At 37.7% G+C, this 23323-nt stretch overlaps 1 protein-coding gene across 1 annotated transcript in view; it reads right to left on the bottom strand.

Annotated features, from left to right (window-relative positions):
- Positions 1–629: 629 nt before the first annotated feature.
- HAAO (3-hydroxyanthranilate 3,4-dioxygenase) overlaps positions 630–23323 on the bottom strand; it is a 35392-nt gene continuing 12698 nt past the window's right edge. The window contains exons 3-10 of the mRNA XM_048299808.1: positions 22031–22114; positions 20334–20440; positions 17384–17473; positions 16639–16682; positions 5337–5482; positions 4165–4233; positions 2258–2340; positions 630–1649 (exon numbers count right to left, since the gene is read on the bottom strand). Coding sequence (XP_048155765.1) covers positions 1571–1649; positions 2258–2340; positions 4165–4233; positions 5337–5482; positions 16639–16682; positions 17384–17473; positions 20334–20440; positions 22031–22114 — 702 coding nt within the window. The 3' untranslated portion in view covers positions 630–1570. The remainder of the gene's footprint in view (positions 1650–2257; positions 2341–4164; positions 4234–5336; positions 5483–16638; positions 16683–17383; positions 17474–20333; positions 20441–22030; positions 22115–23323) is intronic.

Raw genomic sequence — 23323 nt, 5'->3', positions numbered from 1 at the left:
CCTGTAACTGCTGGACTAAAGATATAACACTTTGGTACCCTAGATCCCTCAATCATAGATGTTCACTTGAGTAGTCAGTTCTGCAGACACATAAACACACCAGTACCAATGGCAATCAGAAAAAAATGACTCCCTTGTTCAAAGGGAATGTTGCAGCTCCTTTTCATGTGTGTGACAGCTCCCACCTATTACAGCCTTAACGACTGGGTTCAGCTTTTTGAGTTAGGCTCCCTGTTATTAGGTGGATGTAGCAGAGTTTTGCTGTATGCTTTGCTAGAAAAGCTGCTGGTGTTAAGTTATAGATTAAAGCCAAGCCATATGTGTCTTCTTCATGAGGAGAATGAACACTTGAATAAAACACATATGACATCTCAGTTTAATGAGTTTTGTAGGTGATAGATTAAATAAATATTTTTCTGTAATTAATTAGAATTTTAAAAATCAGGAAGTGGTAACTTTTGCTTTCTCAAATGTTTAATTGATAATACCTGCAAGTATATAAGCAACCTGTTTTCTGATGTTAACAATGTGAAGGATAATTAAATAAAACCAAAACCCAAACCAAACAAAAACCCTTCTGAAGAGTTCCCAGAATAAAAGCAGCAAAATATAAATTGACATTTATTTTTTCTGCAAGAAACCTCATTGTTTGAAAAGAAGCAGCAGTTAATAGAAACTGATTATAATAATTTTTCTGCTCTCTTATCCCCTAACACACCTCTTAAAACTACTTTGACTGGAGAATTCTGCTGCATAGGAGCACACCCGTGACCCAGCTGCTCCTGTTTAGTCCTATTGCAGTGCTATGTTCCTGGCAGTGTGCACACAGCATGCAGCATGGCATGTGTGGGGTACTGCTGATCACTGATGGATACTGCACTGCTGGATCTGGGAAACTGGGAATAACTTGTACCTGTAGCAAGTACAGTGGTGGACTAAGTAATGCTTGATGTTGTTGCAGGTACTGCTTCCCCCTTTACTAATGCACCTTCCTCTCTTTCACAAAGCACTGAGATTCTCAAGCAGTGCAGCAGACAGGACCTTTAAAAAAACCAAACAAACTTTCAGCCAAAGATCTCAGAGGACCTGTGACCTACTATCAATTAAATCTTCCCTGGAGCTGGGCTGTGTAGCTAGCATTGTACTAATTTATTACAAATGAAAAATTTGATACAAAGAAATAAAAACTGTTACCTAAGTAGTATAACTGTATCGGTCTCATCTCCTTTTCTACCTCTTGTGGCAGAGACTTGGATTTGAAAAGCCTCTCATTTCTTCTAGACAGTATCATGTATTATTAGATAAGTAATCCTGCTACTTGGATATGTTGTCATTTCCTTTCAGATAAAATCAAACATAATACTAGATTTAAAGTTTTAGCAAAATTTACAATCAGTAATTTTTTTCAACTACCTGGGGAAAAATGTTTAACTGGGCACAGCACTTGACTCTACTTAATTCAGTGTAATCATTGTGTTAGTGTATTCAAATTTCCAGGCATCCTGAGTAAAAGATGATTAAGATAAGTAGGTTACAACTTGGTTATCATCAAAGCCAACTGACACAGGAGTTATGTATAAGGCTGCTTGCGTTTTGGATCCTGAGCGATGCAGAGAGCAACACATTCTTCTGCTCTTTTCCAGCAATACCTGGAAGAATGGAAAGAGAGATGATCCAATGGATCTAAGGGAATTACACACTCAAACCAACAAATGAAACCTTGATGCTATTGAAGAGCTTTTGCCACGCTCCATATCTTCCTTTTCATTCTCTCTGGAAGCTATTTTCCTTTACGTATATCACATGTGTCAAGGCTATGATACAGCTGTATGCATCCTACTTCAGGAACAGAGCTGTATTCTCAGCCTGAACCCCAAAACTTCCTGCATTGATGTTGCCTAAGCCTGGTCTGATGCTTCAAGAATCTGCTGTGAGTGCCAGTGGGTGGATACATGCCATCTATCTTTGTGTGGTCTTCTGCATGCTGCATTTTCTTGGTTGTGCTTATCCTTTTTATTTATTTATTTTAATTTTCTCCAGCTTTTATCATAAGAGGTGAACTAGAATGAATGTCTGGCTTTTCCTCCTGAAAACACTTTTGCCCCGAGAAATAACAGAGGCTATTGCAGATCCTGCATTCACAGATGCTGTGTTTCTGCACCAGTGATGCCCAACATGGTGTAGAATTGAATACACAGAATTTATGTTGCTGGAAGCTGGGAAATCATGCACTGAACCACTGTTCATCTCTACTCACGTAGACTGGGCACGGACAAGCAGGCTGTCACCAGCAGACAGAGTCAGGGTTTTACCATCCATGGCAACAGTTGATGTCCCCTCCTGAAGGGAAAGAAGGCTTTCAATTTTCCATGTCCTGTCCCCAGCAGAAAGAAAGCACTGCAAGTGTGGAAATCTTTCCCACTGAAAGAACACCTCAAACCTGCTCTGTTTCATGAGGTCTAGCTAAATATTCAGTTGATCTTGCCTAACACTATAAGCATAAATAAAAATATGTTTCATTGTTCCCCATTGTAAAGCAGCAGTCTGTTGCCTGATTCTTGGGGTACACAGTCACCAATCTAACCTAGCAGCCTGCAAGTTGGGACAGCTCCAGAAATTAGAGAGAGAATCTTCCAGAGTAGTTCAAGCTCCTCTTCTGCTTTTCTGGTTCCTGAAAATCAGGAAGCAGAAAAGTCTTGAATGGCAGTTCACAAGTCAGCAGGAAGCTGATTGAAATTGCTAAGAGTCCATCCATATTGGAATGGACTAGTTATCATCTTATTAAGCAGGGGAGCCAGGTTCTTTCCAGCCATAAGGTCTTGATTCCACAGGCTGATGTAAGCTGCAGTGTAAACAAATGTCTTTTGAGATTATTGTGTCTTTAATTAGTATTTGGCAGTCCCTGTGAATTTCAACAGAAGAGTAACTAATAGAAATATCTGCCTCTCAAGCTAGCCTGACTTGTGTAAGCAAAAACAAGCTTTTCTCTGTTTTTCCTTTGGGTTGCAAATGTATTCTAGAAGCAAGTTGAATGAAGGACATCTGGATCACCTGTGACTGTAATTTAGAATAAACAAGTTTTCAGACCTTATTAGCCTATTCTACGCGATTCCAATTTGACTTCAGTATGAGGACAAATGTTTCAAGGCATAACTAAGAGGTGATGTTGCTTTATTGCTTGGAGGCATTCTGATATATTTACAGGGTATAGCCTAGGTAGGGTGCATTAAAACCCCCAGCAAGGATGGATGCCAGTATCTCTGTCATCAACATACATGACTGTCATGGGGGGGCTTTATGATGTGTATCCCGTATTGCTGCCCTGTGCCCAGAAATTAATTTTGTGCCTTTCTATGCCTTTAAACTGAGCCTGAGAGGGAGGAGGAAAAACTGAGCAAAACTTCTTCAAAGCAGTTTGTAGCTTGTTCAAGGTCACACAGAGATAGAGACAGCTCTCTGCATTCAGCTGTGGCAGGAGAGCGAGAGAGGAGGGAAGCACCCAGCTTGCCTTCTTTCCAGCCAGCTTTCGGCCAGTTTTTCAGCTCCTCTTCCTCCAGAGAGTTGAACTTTTGTTTTCCTGGGACTTCATTTTTTTTTTTTTTTTTTTTTCCCCCCCTTTTCTCTGCTGGATGGTTTCAACATCAAAATACCTCGGGAGGAATTTCCACCGAGGCCTTGGCCCTGGAGGTGGGCCGCCACCATGTCCCAGCTCTAAGGAGGGAGAGGGAAACTATAGAAGGACTCTGAAATTTTCCCAGGTTTTCTCTCTGCAGCGAGGGGTTTTATTATTTAGCATTATTATCCTTTTCCTGTGTATTTGTTAAACAAATAGTTTTTATCTCTTTCACTTTCCTTTGAGGAAAATTTATTTTTTCCCGAACCTGGTGGGGGTGGGCTGGTTATAAGCTGCCTTTTATCAGAGGATATATTTCTAAATTTGGCCAAACCAGCACAATGATGAGGAAAAAGAGGCTATTTTTATTGTGGCAGTACTTTACAGTTATTTTTCATTACAGTTTAATGCTGAAAGGTGGTGCCTATTGGTGATCTTTTCTATGTAAAGGAAGGTAATCATCCCAGTTTCTGTTGCTAGAAGGCTTTACTACTGTTCACTCTGAACTGAAACATGAACTCATCAGTTAAGAAGTGTGAATTGCCACATACCAGCTGCCATATCCAGATATCCGAATTCTTTTTACTTTTCTCAGTTGTTCCTGGTCCATAAGCTATAACCTTGAAAAAAAAAGTAAGAAAAATAATGGTTTCATCCAAGTGGCCAAAGTGTCCATATTCATCTTCCAACAGCATTTAAAACATTCTATTTTTACAGGGGAATATTCATAGAAGATGACGTTATTTTTACAGACATTAAAATTCACACTGTTTGGTATTCTCATATTGATTCCTACTGATAAAAAGGGAACTGATCACACCTGCCACTCCTTATGCTCCTCTGCATCCTCGCTTATCTATTCCTTCTGCCTCCTCCCACTCTCAGTTTTGCATCTATATGCTTCCTGCTTCTGTTCTTGGAACAGGCACTTCCTCCTCATGAACTCTGGGCCCTGTCAAGAGCCTGTTGAAGTAGAAAAGTTTCTTCCATTAACATTAAAAAAGCTGCAGACAGGACTTCATCTTTCTCATTTTCTGCACCCTCTGTGTTATTCCTGACATTCCCACACTGTCACTTTGCTGTCATCTGTATTGGATGCTATGGAGTGTGACTCCAAGTAATTCCAGGGAAGAATACGTTTTGTAAACATCACGCATACAGCACAGATATCAAATGCTGACAGCTTGATTTACACTCAAACTAGGCTGTGTTTAACTAAGCTGTGAACTGCAATGTTTTAGGGCAGCTCAGGCTATCTGGTGCTGTCCAGTTTTTCTTGTTTCCGCTTTATATAGATTGAGGGGGAAGAAAAAAAGGGTATTTACACACTCAGATTAGACTTGGACCATGAAATGTTGCTCAAACACATAGAGAAGCTGGACACACTTGAGTAGTTATTTGCATCACACTGGTGCTTCTGATTTGGGAAATATGGGGAGAGGGACAGGGGAATGGTGTGAAGGAGCTATTTTAATCCCAAAGGAAATGAACATAAGTAAAGTTCAGGTTGATTCTGTAAGTGGAAGGAAAGAGCTAGAAAGCCCCTGCCCTAAGCTAGTCAAATCAATGGACCAAAACCAGGTACTTCTGTCGGGGTGCATAACTTTATCTGCTGACTATATATTGTTCCCAGGCCTGGATTCACTCAGTCTGAACAGTAGCCAACAATTATCTGTACCTTTAAAACTATCCCTCTCTTTTCAGAGAAATTAGATCCCCCTACCTCTGTTTCAAAGTTGTCTCCAAACATACTCAAGGATTTCTTCTGTTTTATTTCACCGCGATGATCATTTAACCAGCTCGAGAAAGAAAATGGCTCCATTACGGAGCTGGAATTCAGTGGGAAAGGTGTTTCTTTCAGAAGTTCATCTGTAAGCAAGGCAGAGGGCTATCAGTAATACTTGCTTCCCTTGGTCTTTGCAAACATTTTACTTGAGGGATCATTTTACAGATGCTGTCTAGCTAAAAGTCAGTTGTAACAGTCAGCAGTGCTATGGTCATTATCAGGACTTTTTGAGATTGTAAAATCATATGTTATTTGTGTGTCTTTATGGAGTGAATGCTTCAAAGATGTTGTCAACTGTGTATTCAAACAGTATGCAATGCACTACCTAGTTCTTCCTGGCATATTCCTCATTCTCTTTCAGACCAGCTTTTGCACTGGTAAAATATGATGTATCATCTCTGAGTCTTTGTTCATATCATATCCCTCTAAAAGTGGGCTTGGGCCTATAGAAGCAGCTTATTCTACATCTCTCACATAGTTAGTACTGGCTTTTATGTTTCTTCTCCTCTATGTGCTTTTACATACATCGACCACAGTGAAGCAAACAGATTAGTACAACCTAAAATTTAATACAATGTATTTTTTGTGGTGTTCTTGGAGTTGTATCTGGATTTAATTTCCAGTAATTCTCCTTCATAAATGATTTGATTTAAAATAGCTGGAGGTCTAATTGCAGTATCAGTATAGCTGGCAAAATTCAAGATTCGTGCTGCAAGTTGCTGGTATATGAAATGAGCTTTAGTTATTTACCAGCTCACAGTGAAGTGCAGAGACAGAGAAATTGCCTTGGTGATTCTAAGTAGTTTGTTCTGAGATGCCATGGGGGAACAACCATCGAGGAATTTCAAGCAGTAATGCCAACCAGCTGCTGGAAAACTCCCTGGATGGTTTGCTCCCAAATGTATTGTGGTAATAAACTCACAGCCAAATCTTAGTCTTGCTGCTAGTAATAGAACAGCTCTTTCTTAAGTATTTGTGTATTCACTATGCTCTGCAGTGTTTTGAATGTATCATTTCAGTTTTTCATTAAAGACCACTTTGTACGCAGTTTTTGAACCATATGTGGGAGGGTCAGTGCATCCAAGGGATAGCAGTGCACTGAAGATGCTGTTGCTGTTCATGGGATCCCAGTAAGCACTGAGTGCACCCATCTCTAGATAATCTGGGTGGGATCCTACCCCTTTTGCTGTAGAAAGTTTTTGCTCTTCAAATTTCTTCTCCATTATATTGGGAGGTTTGACCTGAAAACCCCCTGTGGTCCCTTCCAGCCTCACCCATGCTGTGATTCTGTGATATTAAAATAACAATATTTTTAAAATTAATTTCTCTTGGCAATGCCTCTTTCAGGAAATTTTGAAAGTAATCTGAAGAAATCTGCAGCAAAAGAAGAAATTTTTTTGTTTGAAAGCTTTTTTTCCCTACTTTTACATTATTTAACTCAAATATTAAAAACATTTTACTGAAAAGCAAACTCCTCCAGAGAAACTAAGCAGCACCAAAAGAAAAAAAAAAGTCTTTATATTTATTTTAATCTGGATTTGTAAGCATTAACAAGATATAGTCTTGAACGTTCTATATCTTATTGTCTGATAACTAAAATGCAGTGTTAAGATATTTGGTGATTCATTTTTGGTGCTTTATTTTTCTCACTGCAATATGACTGGGGCTTTTTTCCTTAATTTTCACAGGTTTATCAAACACCCATTGGAGGTAATTAGGAACACATACACACTTTGTCCTTAAATTATGGATATGTGCAAATGAGGCTGCATTGGAAAATTGCTTTTTTGACTAGGGACTGATATAAAACAAAGGTTTAAAATATTATGATATACATTCAGACACAGCAGAGGAGGAAAAGAAAAGAAAATTTATCAGAAATTTTATGAGAAGGTACTCAGTACAACTGGTGTTCCAAAACACATTAAAATATTTTGTTCTATTAATAGTCGAAATCGTTACCAGTTGTGTTTGTTCGTTTTATTTTGTTATCAGGACAAAACTCATCATTTGAATTTAGAAAAGTTTCTTGTAGTTTTGGAGTACAAAACAGTGACCCATTGGTAGAGCTTTCTACTAAAATGCATGTCTTAGCTGAGAGAGGTATGTTGGCTTTTGATGGTGGGTTTTTTGTTTGTTTGCTTTTAAAACACAAAAACCATATTGCACCTGGTAGGATAAGAGGCAAATAGTGAGATATCAACAAATACTGAGATGCCATGAGTATCCTGCTCAACTTGGGGAATATTTCTTCTCCACACTTTAAAAATTTCAGCATCTGACAAGTAAGTTCAGACTTTATGTGCTGGAGACTGAATAGCAAAAAGCTGAGTCTCAAGGATGGGCACTGTGGTATTTTAGGCAAGCAGAACTATGAATGTTCCCCATGAGTTGCAAGGAATTTGGGGAAAAAAGCCAAAGTACTTCTTAATATTTTGACCAAGAAGCAACACAAATCAACAATAAGAAGTCTAAGTTTACATCTTAACTTCTTACTCTCCATAAACATAATTTTGCTATTTTCCCCTTTGTGCTTATCTCTGAATCCAGTTGCCCCGATCACCTGGGACAACACACACGGGACAACAGCACAGAGTGGCCTGTGCCTACTTGGGGCCAGTGTAAAGTGTAATACATCCTTCACTGTCCTTTCTTGCTTGTGATAAACAGGCACTATCTAACAGTTCCATTTACTTTCAAGTAAAGGTGAACTTTTCTTTATTTTGACATTCAAGTTCCTCAGTTTAAGAGCTTTTTTTGGACACTTGTCTTATCAGCAGGCCCTGGCCTGCGATAGGGTTTTGGCTTAATACTACTTTTGATGTTAATGACACTTGCCCAGCGACAGCATAATGGCCTTTGACAACTGTGCCTGCATGGAATTAACCTTTTAGTGTGACCCAGTATGATGATTTGATTCTGTTACTGCAGAACAAATGAGAGAGCACAGTGGTGATGAGGTACGTGACACATGTGTGACATGTCAATAGACAACTTGACTGAGTCCTTATTTAAGCCCGATGCTGATCCCTTGCATGATGCTAAAAGCTGTAGGTGTCCTAATGCTTGTGGACTTGAGCTAACAAGCTACAATGAAGAGGATCCAATCTCTTGCAGTTCCACATATACTGAAGCCTGGTGCTTCTAAAGGAACTGAGCATTTCTAATCAGGCTAAAGGCTTATATTTAGATATTGTTGCATATATTTCTGTTTTGCCTGTACGTTTCCTTTCAACAGTATCTGAGCAAGTGCAAGCCTGTGTTTCTGGAGTTCTGCTCTAGCAATACTGTGAGACAAGGAGACAACATGTTTAATGATGGTAAAGGTAAAAATGTGCCAGCAAAATGCAAGAAAATAGCACTTCTAAGCTAGTCAGCTAAAAGTCTTGTACAGGTTTTTCCAAGTAATATAACACCGAGTGGAACATCAAATCTAATATTTTCTTACTTTTTCAGACATCAATTTAAAAGTTCAATACTAAAGTCCATTTCTATAGATCATTACTATTAAAAATTTTTATCACAGCAATGTGTTCTTGATGGGGATTATAGTTTTTTTCAGGTTTTAATTACAATGTGATATCATGTTAAGCTGAAAAATACATTGTGTTTACCAAATGAGTTTGTAAATATTTAAAAAAGGAAATTACAGGTTTTAGAGGAAGTGGACTTCAGTTAAACCATACTGAGACTGAGAATATTAAACTGGGCAAAAAAGGAGAAAACAGCTTGCAAGAAAAGAGAAAGTTCAATGTACAGGTAGTTACAGCCTCAACAGAGACCATCTAAAGAAGAGTTTGAGCTTGCTGAGAGTACTGTGCTTCTAATAGCAATAAAGAGAACAGGTAAAAAAGATTGTACTGACCTACTGGGTGTATGTGGTTGTGTTTGCTTACCCCAAACTTACATGTTGCATGGAAGGCCACCCTTCCCTTCCCTGGTGATGTCCGTAATCTTTCTTGTCAAGAAATCGGACTATCTCATTCTCTGAGTCTTTCTTGAGCCCTACTATTCCCAAGCTCTTCACATAGCTCTTGTTTCTTCAAGATTTGTTCAAAGGAAAGAAGTAGTTAAGCACTTGAAATATATTTAAATAAGGTGAACTAATTGCATGTTGGTTTTTATGAAAAACTATCAGTGATGAAAGAGTCACTTCTAGACAGCATATTCTAGATGGAACAATGTTCAAATCTTTAAACCCTCTTATATTCTAATTATCCCACCATTGTAAGGTGCTGTGCTGCCTCAGAAAATAGTCTGTCCCTACATACTGTGGCTCCATCTCCATGCAAGGATGTGACACAGCCCTTTACAAATGGTGTCTCCCTCTACAACAGCAGAAGACATCATTATTCAAAGTGGAGTAATTGAATCCTCTTCGTTTTTTCATCCTTTAACTGAGTGTAAAATGGTCCAGACTAGGGATAAAGAGTCCATGAATTATTTTAAAATTAGGTATTAATTTATTTCTGTACACTTTCTAATAATAATTTCCATCTCTTCAATACTATATCATAATGAATAATTCCAATGAGAGAGTTTTGCAGCATTTCACATTTAATTTCCAATCCCAGCAATAATACATTCCCTGGGATGTTTTTCCCATATGTGCCTACCTAATTTCTATGAAAAAATCTGTTTTATTCTCCAAGTTAACAGACATGTCAATGAGACTAGTAAGATTTTAATACCTCTGCAGATAAAACCTGTGAAATGAGGGAAGTAACTTCAGACACCTGGGTTTGAAAAAACAAGTAGTTAGCCCAGTCCATATAAAAATCCAGAGTGAAAGCACTGACAGTGAGTGATTACTTTGAAGGTTGTTGGTTCATTTCCCTGTCGTTGAATATAGATGCAGAAACATTTAGTTGAAAATACAGCACTCACTTGGTGCAATCATACATTTCCCTGTGTAACTGTATTTGTTTTTGTGGCATGCCCTGAGAATTGGCATGACTGCTAATTTATGACTTGTCCATGTAATTATTTCTAGGCACATTTTTCTTTGTGTCATTAAATCTATGCTGGAAACTGAACAACTTTTTTTTTTTTCCTTAATTGAAACTAAGAAGTTTGATGAGGAAAGCTTTGAAAAATATTTTTGTAATGTAGAAATAGAGCTTTTTCAAAAGGAGATATCATCAGTCGAAGGAAAGGAATAAATTAAACCAAAAAAAGTCACTATTTAGGCCATAATTCTTTTTAATGGTTCTTCATGATGTAGCTAGGTTATTGTAATTAAGAATGACAAATTGTATTGAGAAGTGCTGCCATTTTTCCAATCCCAAAATAAAGAATCTTAATTTTGTTCCTGAATCTGCCTTTTATAACTGTGGACATTTCATTAATCCTCTTTGTATGTAACTTCGGTTTCCATAGAATAGGAATAGGATATTTCATTATAACATGAGTTAAGACTTTGCTCTATTGGTGAGACAATGATTTGTATAGCATGTGTGAGCTATTACCACTAAATAGCTTTAGAAACACAAGTGAAAATGTCAGATGAACTCCATTAGTGAGTTTTCTGTTTCAGATGTTGCCATCTGGGGAGCATTTAAGAGCGTAAGGAAGAAAGAAGCTACTTTATTAGAGAGAATGTACCTGCTGTGAAACTGCTGAGCTTTATAGCTCTTAAATATTTCTTATTTTTTTCACAAAAGTCTGAACAGAAAGGAAAACAACTTTATAGGGAATGTCTTCCTATTTCTCTGATAGGTTTATTATGTACATTATGCACTAAAGGTTGGTAGTTGCTTGATTCACATGCTGAAGCATTAGGAGAGCTCCCAGAGCCTACAGTTTATGTTCTGCCCCTCTATGAGGAGGCTCACTTGAGAATATTGAGGGAGAAGCAGATTTCTTACTGAAGACTTTCTCAAGGGTTTTTTTTGGTGTTGGCTTTAGCAGTTCTGGACTCTAGGAGCCTAATGAACTTTTTGGCTCCAGAGAATGTGCAGCCTGCAGTCCTGGGTCTTGGATGATACATTGTAGTTTGGAATTAAAAAGCTCAGTAGACGTTTTCATATGGAAAATTATAGCAGCCATACTCCAGACATGGTAGTCCTACTTTATTTCTGTATTTAATATTGCTGACTTAGGTTGGTCTGTCTGAGTAGTTCATTTTCAGTATGAGCTCTGTACTCATTAGGGACTGATGTAGAGTAGAAAGTATTTAAATATGAGGGGAGGGGAAATAGATGAAGCCAGTGAGAGGTAACATGCTTATAAGAATTAAAGGGTTATATTATATGGCTCTATTCCCTTCTTCCACCTAAATACCCTTTGCAGTTTACATGCAGCTTCAGGAGAGATATAATCCTGACTTGGAAGTTACTTAAAGGATCTACATATGACAGGCTAAAGATGAATAGTGTATTTATGTGGTCATTGTCAGAAGAGAGCAATGAGGATGATACAGGAAAGGAGAACATTCACATTGTTGATAAAAGTTACAGAGATGGTGTTTTGGAGAGCTGTATAGTGTTGATGGGTCTAGACAGTTGGAAATTATTAAGTTTCTGTATTGGTTTGAATACTGTCCTGTCCTGGAGACCTCCTGGTGGCTGTTTGAAAAATAAATGCCATAGAGGCTTAGTCTTTAATATCTAAATGCTCATGTGCTGGGTTTTTTAATACAAGTACTCAGGGCAGAAAGAAGTACTGTATTATAGAAGAGGAGTGATCTATCTAGGCATGCTGGAAGTCCTTAAAATGAGAGAAAAGGAATCAAACAGTTCATTTTCTAAACAGGTGCATAGCAAATAAAATTTATGTTCAAAATTAGCATTCTTTTTTAAAAAAAAAACCAAAAAATGGAGACAGTATCTTTAGAATTATTTCAATGTACTTAAAACAGAAAAGCACAAATATTTATACAGTTATTTTAAGTTCAAAAGCATGGCCCTGTATTTGCTCTAGTACAAATGAAGACAGAATTTCTTCCTGCCTGTTTTTAGTTTTCTGAGGTAGCTTTAATTGAATTAACATTGCTCACCAGCCAGTTAACTGAAAATAAGAAAAATTAGAAGACTAAAGATCTGCTTGTTTTTATGTATCAGTGAAACAAGACTGAGCAGCAAATACTGTCTACACAGGTTCACTGGATTAGCTGCAGAGGATGACAGTACAGAGGCTGATTTTTATAAGGTAAGCTGAGCTTACCCTTATAACTTGTTTAATAGCACTGCTGAGACCACAAAACATTTACAGAGTATGCCCTAGGCTCTATGGTATTGCTGCTTCATTGACTGAAGAAAGTACCTTATTTTTCATACTCATTCAATTCCTTAGGTTTTGTTTGCCCTGAATCACAAACATAAAAATGTTCTGTATTCTAACCATGCTAACCAGATTCTTAGTCCAGATTGTAAATTACCCTAGATACACCAAATATCAATGAAAGTTTTGCTAGTGAAATCACTACAGGACTGTTTTTTTCTATTATAAATCTGCATGTTCACTGACAATAATGCTTTTATGGGAAATAAAATTTCATTGATAATTAGAAGCAGATTAATTTGGGTAAGCAAAAACCTGACATTCTACCTATACCGTTGATGTTCATGAAGTTCATTTTCAAACACACCTCACCTAGGAAAAAATTTTTTCTCGTAGTTTTTTTTCCCCATCAAATTACCCCTAAAAGAAGTCTGGATCATTTTGGGCATGGCAGGAAAAGCTTTTCAGCTTCTGGTTACTTCTGCAAATACTATTCAGCCATCACTGTTTACTAGAACTGAGGTTTCTCTGTCTGAACTGTCTCTTGTCCTCTTGACTAGAAAAGTGGGATGAAATAGATACATTGGGAGAATCTTGGTCTCAGGCTGATTCAACTGAAAGTAGCAAGAGTTGTTTTGATAACTATGATTCCTCATGTCAAAAGATATGCAAAGTAACCCAAACCAAACCATCTTGAGAGTTCCACGTATAGCCTATATCCTAAATATGTTCACATTTTTGATAAAAAAGAGGGGAGAGTATTGCCAAACTTTATTTCTACACATGGAAACAAAAGAGACTAGTAATAAACTACAACACGGTTCCAGGGAAGATGCCTCAAGTAAGGATTGCATGCAATATATATTTCTGGTTATATTTTTCCTGATGGGACTTGAGTCCCTCTTCTGCTGTCTCTTCTTATACTCTGATTGCCCTGCTTTCAGAGGGACTTTCCCTGCTATTGGCTAAGCCAGAAGCCATAAATAAATCAAGAAAAGATCTGGATTTGGGGCATTTTTTTTGTGTTGTTTATTTTTTTTTTATATGGTGTTTTTTTAAAAGCGTTTGGAGCTTGATTGATTCCATTTACAGCTTTCCTCTATGAGTGAGCTGCAATCAAGGATTTCTTTGAAGATGTTTTTCTTCAAATTTATTCCATTTCTCTCTAAGAAGGTGAGGCACTAGTTCAGGCTTATGTAGAGAGGAACCTGAGAGTGCTTCAGCTGGCACTTTTAAACTGAGGGGATTCTGGATTTTCAGAAGAGAAACTGAAAAACAAGGCTGAAACTCCATCCTCTGCATAGGCCAGCACAAACAATGTTAAGATATGTGTTGAGTGAAACATCATGAGCAACTGGTGGTAGCTTTTTATATATTACAAATGCCATGCTGGTTTCTGAACTCTACTTCTTAAAAGAAAAGAAAAGTGAGCTGCTGAGGGAATAAATCCAAAGCATTATTTTTCTGTCAGCTGGGTTGCCTTCAGACCGAACATATTAGCAGCTTACTTCTATCTCAGTCAAACTCTGTTTGATTTTTTTTTTTTAACACTGTCAGTCTCACTGACAGTTACAGGAGAGATAAGCTAAAATTTTTGTAATTAAAAATGTGGGGTATTTTCCTCATGCGTAAGACATCACTGAGATGTTGAGCTACTTATTGTCCACGAAACCTGAAAACTGGAAAAAGAGAGCTGTTCCCCAGGCTGAAAACCTGCCAGGTAAATTACAAGAAAAGACCTTTTGTACTGGATTTATCAATACCAGTTTCTCAGACTTATTTGTTTAAAAAAAAGGTGTCAGGATATATTATAGCTTCTGATTGATTGTCATGTTTGTTTTTTAGCTCTAATCTTCTGCCAAAATATTAACAATATAAATCTTTAATGTTACTTTGCTTCTGCCCTAATTAATTTGTTACTGACATACAAACTCCTAGCCTGGTGAGGGATGCTTATTGGAAAACCACCATATTGAACAAGAACACTGTGTGATATGGTATTTTTTTTATTACAGCAGCATCTAGAGGCTTCATCTGAAATTATATTTTCTCTGCTAAACACTGTATGAACATACAGTGAGGCAGCATTTGCCCTGCCTAGCCCTCACACCCTCCATGCAAAAAAACCCCCAAAGAAACCAAACCACCAACACCCAAACATAGGTGACATGCTCAGACTAAACCGCATTTTGATGGGGCATAGATAGAAAAGTAAGATCTTGGAGACAACCTCATTTTGTTTAGAAGAAACATGGAGCCTTTTTCTGAGACTTACATTCCCCAGTCAGTCAAAGAACTAATGCTGAAAGCTGGTTCAGCAGCAAAGGTTTCAGGCAGGGTTTCTGACTGCTTTACCATTTCCTAATTGCAAGGAATTTAGGGTTGCTGCCCCATACAAAGGACTCTTCTGCTAACTTTTCATTTTGGCAACAATGTTTTAGTTAACTATTTTTAAGAACTTTGATGTTCATGCAAAAATCAGCTTAACCCAATTTTAGGATTTGAGCAAGAGCTTTGTTCTGTTATCGATTGAGATGGCAGACAGTGACTTTTTTTATGGTGACTATCAAGCAGAGAAATGGGATAGATGTGGAAATAATGTTTCACTGGAACATTTGTCTCAGAGCAATTCATAACAATCATCTTAAGATATTCAGGAATTAATGTGGAGATTAAGGACAGCTGGTTCCAAAAACTTTTTAGAGAGGGGAAACTAAAATTTCTCTCCTTACAAGAGCTACAGAATTCAAGTTTTGAGTGTGACTGGAGGATGACATTCAAGTTAGTCATGAGGTCAAGAGTAGCATAGCTGAGTGCAGTGCACCTAAGCCATACATACATTTCTTGGCTGGTGCAGGACATCCCTCAGTTGTCAGCACAGATGAGACAGCAGAGAGATTTGAAAGAACAAACCTAGCTGAGCAATGGGATTGACTGAACCAGTTAGCATTTGGCTAACTGGTATAGGAACTCTCCAGGAAGGAATCTCAGGCTCTCCTGCAGATTACACAGGCAGCTTCTGCTGTTCTTATGATGATTATCCAGGTGTCAATTAAGAACCTGGCAATGTCATGAAGACTTTCCAGGTAGTTCTTGCAGCAGAACTGACCAGGTTGCACCTAACTAAAGCCCTTCCAAAAGTCCATAGAGCCTGTTCCTGCAGGTGCAGAAATGTTGGTACAGTGTGGTCTTTTGTACATAGTTAAGACACAAGGGTAGTATTTTGGGCATAGTTTATGTTAAGCAATGCTGGGTGCTCATGTAAAGCTGTGGGCCAGCAGGACTGTAAGATTTCAGCAAAACAAGCTTCCCACTGAAGGTGCTGTTGCAATATCCTTGCAATTGAGGCTTTTGTTGCCATGCAGAAAGCAACCATCATGTTTGAGAGATCTGATTCCTAAGGCCAAAACTAATAGATTGGTTTTCTAGAGCAGTCGCTTTCTCTATGTCTCTTTCCAACAGAGTTAAGTGGAGTTACAACTGGAGTATCTGTTCCAGTGTGGAATTTGCAATCATTAGCCACAACAGAGGCAAAATAAAAAATGGGGCAAGACAGCATGGAAATAAAATGTTAAACGGATCAGATCCTACAGGAGCTAAAAGCATCTGGCTTTCTCTAGGTTTCCCAAGAGTAGATCACAGTGTATAGTTATAGGTAAAGGAGTACAAGTAGGTACAGAGTGTATCAATTCAACTCACAAAAATTTCATTATGGGCAGTCAGAAGTGAAATTTTGTTAGTATAAGACTTGAAAGGCACAGAAGGATGGAGATACTAACATTTCACACTAGTATAGTTACCTGATAGGTGGTTATGATGGCATCACGTGACCAAGCAAGATGCTGTTGGTAAGCATATATATGGAATTTCCTTGTGGTTGGGGTAATGAAAGGAATTACTTTCCAAAGTAACTTAAATTTACACAATCAGAAAGAAAAACAGATACTTATTTTATGTGGTGAGAATCATTGCTATTCAATCAGCAACTGTTCTAGTTCTGAAATGAATTTGCATTTACCTGGGTTTGGTTTTCCAGTTTTATATTGCCTTGAATTGAAAAACCTGGAATAATTTAAACACAAGTAAAAAAGTCACATTAACAAAGGTAGGTTAACAAGGACTAGGCAGTAATACTGGCCAGTAAGTTTTGTGCTGAGAATGGATGTGCCAAATCCTCAGCTACTATCGCATATATGCAAGACTATACCTATTTTACTGACAGAGGATTTGTCTGAAAGTCCTACAAGATTAATGTCACTAAACACTTCCCTCGTTCACCTTTAGCAACCACTTAACAAACTGATTAGTTAACGACATTCACTTGTTTCCTAGAAAGTAGCTCTCTACCAAATTTGCCAGTCCTGATTATTTGTAAATAATATCAATTAAAAGTATTTAGATTAAAGCAAGAATGAAAGAAGCCCTAAAGCAATTTAGTGCTTTTCCTAGATAACCTAGCATACATCAGTGTCAATTTTTCACCCAATTCTTTTTGCACTTAGTAGCAGTGCTTCTACTGGTCCAAAAAAGGGTGTTCCAGATGCATGTGTGAAACACTTGATTTCTCTTTTTTTTTTTTTAATCTGTTTTGATGAGTTTCAGGCATACAAGCCATAATTAAAAATTTATAGAGCAGCAATTAACTTTTCACAAGTCTATGTAAAATGCAGCACAAATAGCAAATTAACGCTGTAAGCCACAGACTGACGAAGAGCTACAATATAATTTCAATTTTTTTTTAATTTACAAAGGAAAAAACTTACTCTTGAATTATTGGTATAAGTTGAGTGCCAAGATCTTCACAGTGAAACCATTTTTCAAAGAGGACATTAGTTGATTCTCCAACATAGTATCTGATGAAGTAAACACATTAGTCAATCCTTTTATTAACTAACTGATCAGGCAGTTTCAGTCTTTTGAAGAAAATAGCAATTTGATGTTCTGTATGAGAAATTCTCAAGCCTGGTGTAGTTTATTCTGAGGAATGGCTATTGGGGAAAGCTTTCTGTTTCCCTGGTCAGGTGACTTGATGGGTGGGATGCTCAAACTTCTGTGGAGTGTCTTGTAGTTCTGTTGATCACAGATAAGTCACCAAATTCCTTCAGCAACCTTTCCAGATTCCATCCTGGAAATGACTGCTGCCATAATCTCTTGGGACCAATAACTTTTACCTTGGATGTAGTTACTGCAAAAAAAACTGGACCCAACTACCATTTCCAGTAACTGCTTCCATGCACCTATGAGGTAAATACTCATATTTGAGAGAGTCAGCTTGCTTAATGACCATGCAAGGGCTGATAAGAAAACAAGGTGGCTTATGGACTTGTTTGTGAAAAATAGAAGGTTTTCAGCTACAGTCACCCCTCTGAAGAGGAATTTAGTGCTTCACTTGCATTATTTTTTGTCTCAACAAATAAATAAATTTTGGTGAGGTCAACAGGTCGAGGTTGCTGTATGGAATCAATATGGAACATCAATTGAATGAATCTATGGAACAGCAAATACAGAATTTACATTCAGATTTTTAAAAGACTGCCTAGACTGGCAAGGAATGATGATCCAGTACTGTCACTAATATTGTCACTGGTTTTGAAAAGGTCCTGTGTGTCTTTTAGGTTAAAGTTACTGGAATGTGTGTCTGAAGAGGAAAACAAGACTTATGTAATTATCCTGTGCATATCTGCATGTTCTTTTCTGTCCTATGTATCTATACACATATTGTCCAGAAATTTTCTAAGAGCTCCCTGGCTCCTCAAGTTTTGCAAAAAGAGGATACACTGAAGAGAGTAACAATATCTATACCTCCAATATGCAAAAAGCTGTGCTACCAGCACAAATTCTGAACACAGACAATCTACAGAGCAGGGAGGTGCTGAAAATGTCTTGTTTGGTAAAGTATCCAACAATATGACTAACATCAAATTTAGTTAGTTTTGTACTTATTTGCCATAGAATTAAGATTAGCTAGATCATTTTTCTAATAGCACAAGACATGTAATCATTACTTAGGCTGGAACACTGGGGTAGTCTACTTATGCTTCACTTGCACGGTAATCAGCATGCTGGGGGCTCTGATTTATGACTAAGGCTTGTAGACATGATAAATAATGGAACAGTACCACAGTACTAGACCTTGAGTCAGCATACTTCAAAGTGCATTATGATTTCCTCTTGTACAGTCTTTGCTGCAGGTGGCTGGTATTGAAAAAAGTATGAGAATATTAGAGGTTCTGGCTGTAAATTCCCCTCTCTCCCAGAAGCACACAGAGGGAAGGTAGCTTCAAAAGCATGACAAGATTGTTCACTTCCAAAACTTCAAGTGTCTTTATTCGTCACATCAGTGTGAAAACAAGGGCACTAAAAACTGCTAAGTGATTTGTTTTCAGACACGTGATTAGGTATTTTGAATTGAGGATGTGTTAATTTCCACCTGCAAGCCATAAGGTAGCTTTTAGTTTAGTTTCTCCATATAAGCATGCCTATATTGGAGTGCAAATTTCTAAATCAGCCTGGATCCCTAAAAAGGCATTCAGTATTTCTCTCTCTCATACCGTTCACAGATTTCACATAATAGGTTGTTTAAGTTTATTTTACTTTACTATTTAAGTTCCTTTTTTACATTAATAATAACAATTTTTATCTAAATCACTTGCCATTTTTTTTCTAGCTCAGAATCTCTTTTAAATAATGTAAGTCCACGCAATCCACAGATCTGCAGTGAAAGGAAAATAAAAGAAACAAGTGCATAGGTAAACAATGCTTTAAATGAAATGGACTTGTTTTTAGCTTGGAATTTAATCATGTGGGTTTCTTGTCTTTAATGGTACCTTTCTTAGTTTCTTTCTGTAGCCTTTTTTGTTTGAATGAAAAAGTATGTCTTTCTAGCTCTGCCTACTTGCACTCTTCCTGTTGTGACACTGCCCATGCAACAATCAAAACTGTAGGTGAAAGGACAGGAACAGCACTTTACACGTATCACTGCAGTTTTAAGTCTTTACAAATTAGATAAACAGCTGTAAAGTTTGTTTAGTCAGTCATCTCTGGCTAATACCAAGACAGCTTTTCTAGATTGGCTAATGTTACTGTTGTGATTTGCCGCCTTAGACTTGTGAATTCCGTATGGACACAAAACAAAGCTTAGTTCTGCTCACACTAGAATAGAAAGCAAACCACTAACTTACACAAAGATGTTGTTCTCATAAGGCAATAAAATCTAGGCAGACGTGTGTACAACGTAGAGGGTCTAGCGGTGAGAAAATTCACTTTTGTTTCCAGCTTCCCACACATTTGATAAGAAAGCTGCTTTTCATCTTTTTGCTTTCAGTGCTTACAAAGGAATTAATATTCTGCTTGCCAGAACCGATAAAAAAATCTTTTCTGTTTGGGTTGTTAGAGAGCTCTGAGATCTTTTTTAAAACTTACAGCAATAGGTAGTACATAAGATTCCTATAGCCACAACATGCATTTAAGACACTTCAATATGTTCCTTGTTTAACTAAATCAAACATTAAATGATCTCTCTGTTTATATGTGTATAGATAATATATAGATAATATATGTGTATAGATAAATAGATGTGTGGATAGAATTAGTACAAAATTGCCAGGGTGAATCTGCTAAATTAATAGCAAAGTAAAATACAGTATTGTATTGATATGAGAAGTTAGTTTTTATTATGAATTCCAACAGAGTAGTCAATAGTTCATACTTCACCTTAGCCCATCAATTTCTGTTTTTAATCTTTCCCTCTCAACCACAAGACCCACAGTGTTTTCATATCTCTGAGGAGAATGAGGTATCCTGGCAGGTAGGAGGAACATCTGTTAAAAGAAATCAGAAAGCATCAGTGTCAGGAAGTTTGTTTTTTCCGTTGTCCTTTTCCTGCCCCTAAACCTGCAAAATCTTCTGCTCCTTGCCCCACTTTTCCCCTACTTTTTGTTGATCCTGTGTTGCTCCTTTGCAGCAACACCCACTGTGGTACCCACAGCCCCACAAACACTGTTTCTTGCTTTCTCTGTGACTGATGACACAGTGACTGCAATCAGCACTGCCTTGATGGAAGTCAAGTTCTCTCCTCCTGGTTTGATCATCATTGCTAGACACAATTGAAATGAAAATCTAACCAATTACTCATCTGAAATCTATAAACTGAGTGCAATTTCTGAGTAATTGAAATGGAAATAAAAACCCAAGTTTTTTTTCTGCTCAATAAAATGTGTAAACTAATCAGCCACGTGTATCCTTCCAACACAGTGAGCACCTCTGATTGCATGATGAGGAGTGCTATTCTCTCCGGAAACAATTAACAAATATGAGGGGCTATTTAGTCATGCAAGTGACAAAGTGAATAGGCAACATGTGAAGCTTATTACTGAAGTTTGAGAATAAACCCTTTCCTGGCAGCTCCCTGCACAGGAAGTTGGTAAGCCTGTATTCTTCACCACTACAGATGTCCTTCCAAGGCTGCACAGTCACTGCAGTTTCTCTGTCTACAAAACTGAGCTAATGACAGTGCCTCAGCAGTACCAGTGTCAGTCTTTGCACCAAGTATTGTGTGCTCCTTCTCATTAGTGCTTCTCTTACATGCCAAGATCTCAGCTGGGTGTGCTCCTTCAGTACGAAATGTAATATCAGAACCTCGTAGTTGGAAAACATAGTTCTGTTTCTTCAGACTTGAAAAAATCATAATACTTCTAATGACATCAAGCTATTGGGTTTAACATGTCTTCTATTATAGAGGCTGTCCCCACTAGACCTCATAATCCTTTCAAAGGCTTGAGTGCAGTCCAAGCTTGTGTCAATAACAATGAGTGGGAGTTGTAGTACATCTAACTCGTAGTAACACCCAGTATCTATTCATGCTCTCAGTAAAAGCACTGCACTCTATGCTTCAGCAAGTCTTCTACTACAACGAAAAATGGGATACATTTTATTAATAAATGGCTCTTTTAAAGCTGTCCTACTGTGGTGGTTGTAAGGGCTAGCTGTGAGGAGTAAAGAAGACTGAAAATACACGAATCATTTAAATTCCTAAGTTTAGGCAGTTTGCTTATTGGTGTGTGTGGGTGGGTAAGAGGTGTGCACCTGGCAATGTGTAAATATAAGACTGATCCAACTGAATTCACATGGCAGATCCCATGCAATGCAGGGGAATAAGAACTTCTCTCAGTATGTTCTGGACTATATGAATAGGCACTCCAGATGCTCAGAGAGATTTTTATCTGTATTGTAGGTTCCTATTATTTGCAGGAAATTTTCTATACTCCATTCAAGGTGTTCGTTTTTTTTTTTTTCTTGAACCCTGATGTTATCTCTTGCACCACAGGGATAAATTGATTTCTAAATAATACATAAAACGTTCATTTAACATACTTATGTACAACTACAACAGAAGAACAATCCTGTTTTACCTCCCCTTCTCGGATGACAACATCTTTTTGTTTCCCATTTTCAATTATCTTCAAACACATATCTCCTTGAACCTGGTAAAAAAGCTGAAGAAATAAGAAAATAACATTAAGGCATCTACTTCAAAACATTCTGTATTTTATATTCTCTGTATAAAGAATACATATATAAATACATTCAATTTGCAATTGCAAGTATTTGCAGATTTTTTACTAACAATGACAGGCTTTTAAAGGCATCTGTTGCTTCTAAAAATGTTACAGAATATGTATTATTTTCATTATCTTACTAACAATTAACAAGCTATCCAAGAGGTCTGTAACAGCATATAGAGCTATCCTGTGCACCTGGTGGAATTCCATTGTGCTGGTTTTAGCCTTGGAAATACTTTTTGGAAGGCTCAGTAAAAGGGTTACATACAATGTGTGTATAAGGACAGAACCCCTGAACCCAAAATTCTGTCTTTGGTGACCTTTCCACAGCTGTTTTCAGACTAAAACCAGCTCTGCTTTGTGGGGGCTCTGAGGTGCTCAGGTCCTCGTGTTTCGTGACAGAACTGTGCTATGATCTGTAGCAGATCTGTATCTTTGACCTGAACTAAAGGGCACATTTCTCTTCATTTTTATATAGTGCAGAGCAATAATATTTCCAAAAGTCACTTCTGCCATGCTTTCCATGTTCTCTTTACCACATCTAGAAACTAGATTGCTAGTGCAGGTGAAGTAGTCTGAAATATGATTCAAAGTCAGAACTATAATGAAAAAAACCCCCTTATTTATAGCAATTCACTGCAATTTCAGCAAAATGAAAAATAAATAGGGGAAAGAAGAAACCACTGAAGTATACAAAAGCCCTGAACTAAACTCTTTGCAACATTAGAAAAGCTTAATCGATTTTTTAATCAATATTGTTTTTGAAAGAGTTTTGAAATATTAATACATGCCCCTGGAATTGAAGAAACACTTCTGTGAACATGAGAAAGAATAAATATGCTGCCAGGGGAACAAAACAATCGGCAGAACTGAAGATACACTGGAAAAAAGCTCATGCTGAGAGCTTTTACATGAGTGACAAGTTCACCTTGTGCCAGGGCCATCACGACAGATAAATTATAACTCTTATCTAGATGGCCCCAGTGCCAGGCTACTTATCCTCGTTGCAGTCCATTTCCCTGTGTTCTTTTGCTCTTGTTTTCTTTGGTACTTCTGAAGGGCAGCACCCAGTGCTACAGCAGCCCCCCTTCTATGCACGACAGAGTGATTTGAGTGGGGAAATGACCTTCAGTTCAAAGAAGA

Source organism: Corvus hawaiiensis, chromosome 3 (genome assembly GCF_020740725.1).
Source record: "Corvus hawaiiensis isolate bCorHaw1 chromosome 3, bCorHaw1.pri.cur, whole genome shotgun sequence".
In the NCBI taxonomy this organism is placed as follows: domain Eukaryota; kingdom Metazoa; phylum Chordata; class Aves; order Passeriformes; family Corvidae; genus Corvus; species Corvus hawaiiensis.
Note: the sequence above shows the minus strand (reverse complement) of the source record. Positions and strands in the feature narration are given on the sequence as shown.